At 62.5% G+C, this 2500-nt stretch overlaps 1 protein-coding gene across 1 annotated transcript in view; it reads left to right on the top strand.

The window, feature by feature from the left end:
- The window catches only part of LOC135106317 (proline-rich protein 12-like), a 123675-nt gene that overhangs the window by 48543 nt on the left and 72632 nt on the right, over positions 1–2500 (top strand). Inside the window, exon 2 of the mRNA XM_064015205.1 lies at positions 263–1483. Within this exon, the coding sequence (XP_063871275.1) occupies positions 263–1483 (1221 nt within the window). The remainder of the gene's footprint in view (positions 1–262; positions 1484–2500) is intronic.

Genomic DNA, 2500 nt, shown 5'->3' with positions numbered 1-2500 from the left:
ACAGACGGATGGCTGAGGGATGGATGCAGTGGGCGGCGGGCAGACAGTGTCGGCCCGCGATACAGAGTCAGTCACCAGCGGCGCGGAACAGCGGGCGACTGACTGCCGCGCCATAAAGTGCAGATTAACCGAAAGAAATAAAACGTGTGGTGTGGAGAATTATGGTGATGTGTGTGTGTGTGTGTGTGTGTGTGTGTGTGTGTGTGTGTGTGTGTGTGTGTGTGTGTGTGTGCACTGCCACTGACAGCCTCTCTTCCCGCAGCAGCGAGGACGTGCGCCAGAGCCTGGACGTGCTGGACAGGATCCTGTCAGAGTTTGATGACGTGGGCACGGACACCACCGAGGACGGCTGCAGCAGTGATGTTGTCCCCGACGTGGGCCCCGCCACGCCGCCCCCTGTGGACCGCTCCCTCAAGCCCCGCGACGCCGCCCCTGAGCTGCCCCGCAAGACTCGCACCGGCAGGCGCGGGTCGGGCAGCACCTCACCCTCCAGCCACGAGTACCAGGAGATTAGCCCCGATGTGGCCTGCCCCGCCCCGCCAATGGCTGAGGCTCCCGCCCTGCTCACCTCGCCCACTGCCCGCGGCGGCCGTCGTCAGCTGTCCGAGGACAGGATGCGTGGTAGACGCCATGAAGAGGACAGCCGCCGCCAGCCACGGCGCCAGCGCAGCGAGGACGCCAGGCTGCGGCGCGACGACGTGTCCTCCAGCTCTGGTGACCTGCCGGGCCACGACCCGCGCCGCGCCCCGCGAGACGGCAGCCGCGGTAGGTCGCGAGAGAGTGTGCGTGGTGGTGCAGGACGCGAGGCGCGCCACCTGAGGAAGAGCCGTTCAGGAGAGGTAGAGACGCGGCGGCCTGAGCAGCAGGAGGCGCGACGGCGACGGTCCAGGTCCTCAGACCGCTGGCTGGACCAGCCGCTTGCAGACCCCATGATGGACCGGCGGCTGTATGACGCGGGGCCTTACGATCCCCGCCTGTACGACCCCCGCTACGTGGACCCGCGCCTCATTGACCCCAGCCTGCTGGACCCGCGCCTGCTGGACCCGCGCTACGTGGACGAGCCGTACCCCTACCCACTCCCGCAGGACCCCGTCCGCTTCCCACACCTGATGCGGTACCCGCCCATACCCGGCGGCCCCGGCTCCCCGGGCACGCTGTCCCCCGTGCCCCCGGGTCACCCTGTGGGCCCGCCCTTCGTGCCCCTGGACTACCCGCCCTACCGCCTGGGCCACTACGACCTGGCCTATCCCGGGGACCCCATGTTGCTGCCCTTCATGGCACCCCCTGGGCCCTACCCTCCCGAGCCCCCGCCCCCAGACTACCTCCACCCCGCAGACTGCCTGCCGCCACAATACCTGCCCTACCCCCCGCCGCCCCCCGGCCTTCCTGGTGGCCTTTGGGGCCCCGTCCCCCACCTCCCTCGAGAAGACTGGCCGCCCCCTTCACCAGAACAGGCGCAGCAGCTCATCCATAGCGTTGTGAGGTGAGTGTGTGTGTGTGTGTGTGTGTGTGTGTGTGTGTGTGTGTGTGTGTGTGTGTCTGGCTGCCAGCGACCAACAAGTCCAGGGGCGGCGTCCCCGGGGCTGCGTTGCCGCCAGACTTTTCCTGTTTCTCTCAATTACCGCAGCAAACTTTTCACTGAGTGTGTTTTCGAGATGGGAATGGCTGTGGCTTTTTGTTTGTTACTCGCTCGCTCACTCACTCACTCACTCACTCACTCACTCACTCACTCACTCACTCACTCCACTTGCCCGCCTCTTTACGACACGGGTTGCCAAACTGTGACGCGTGTGTACGTGCAGCGGTGATGTTGAGAGACACTTTGTCACCAGAATGTGCAATGTTGAGTCATGGAGCGGCCAGCGTGACATTCCTGTCTGCACGCCTCTGCATCGCGCGGCGTGCTGGGCGTCACGAGGCCTCATCAGCGGAGACACGACCCGCTTACCGATAGATGGCGCTGCTCCCGTCACTCTAATGCCACCCATCAGCGGCAGATGGCGGGAACACTAATTATACCTTCAACTAGAGATTCCAAGCCTTGCACACCTGTCCTGCAGTCACCGACGAGAGGAACTGGTGAAGAGGGACTGGTGAATAGGAAAAACAATCACACTGAAAGATAAACCACCCGTCACTGGAAGATTTGGTGAGAGACGGACAGAAATATACAGAAATGGACAGAAATAAACATGAACACGGCCACTTTTGGAGACCACACCGCAACACACACTCTCTCTCTCTCTCTCTCTCTCTCTCTCTCTCTCTCTCTCTCTCTCTCTCTCTCTCTCTCTCTCTCTCTCTCTCTTCCCGCCCATGTGTCAGTCAGTTTTCCGTCCGCTGAGCTTCGTAATGTATGACTGGATGACTTGCTCTGCCGCGCCAGCCTCCGGTATTGATTGGTGTGTGTGTGTGTGTGTGTGTGTGTGTGTGTGTGTGTGTGTGTGTGTGTGTGTGTGTGTGTGTACGTAATGGCGTGGGTGATGACCGGCCGTAAGTA

Source organism: Scylla paramamosain, chromosome 13, assembly GCF_035594125.1.
Source record: "Scylla paramamosain isolate STU-SP2022 chromosome 13, ASM3559412v1, whole genome shotgun sequence".
Lineage (NCBI taxonomy): Eukaryota > Metazoa > Arthropoda > Malacostraca > Decapoda > Portunidae > Scylla > Scylla paramamosain.
This window is presented reverse-complemented; position numbering and strand designations above follow the sequence as displayed.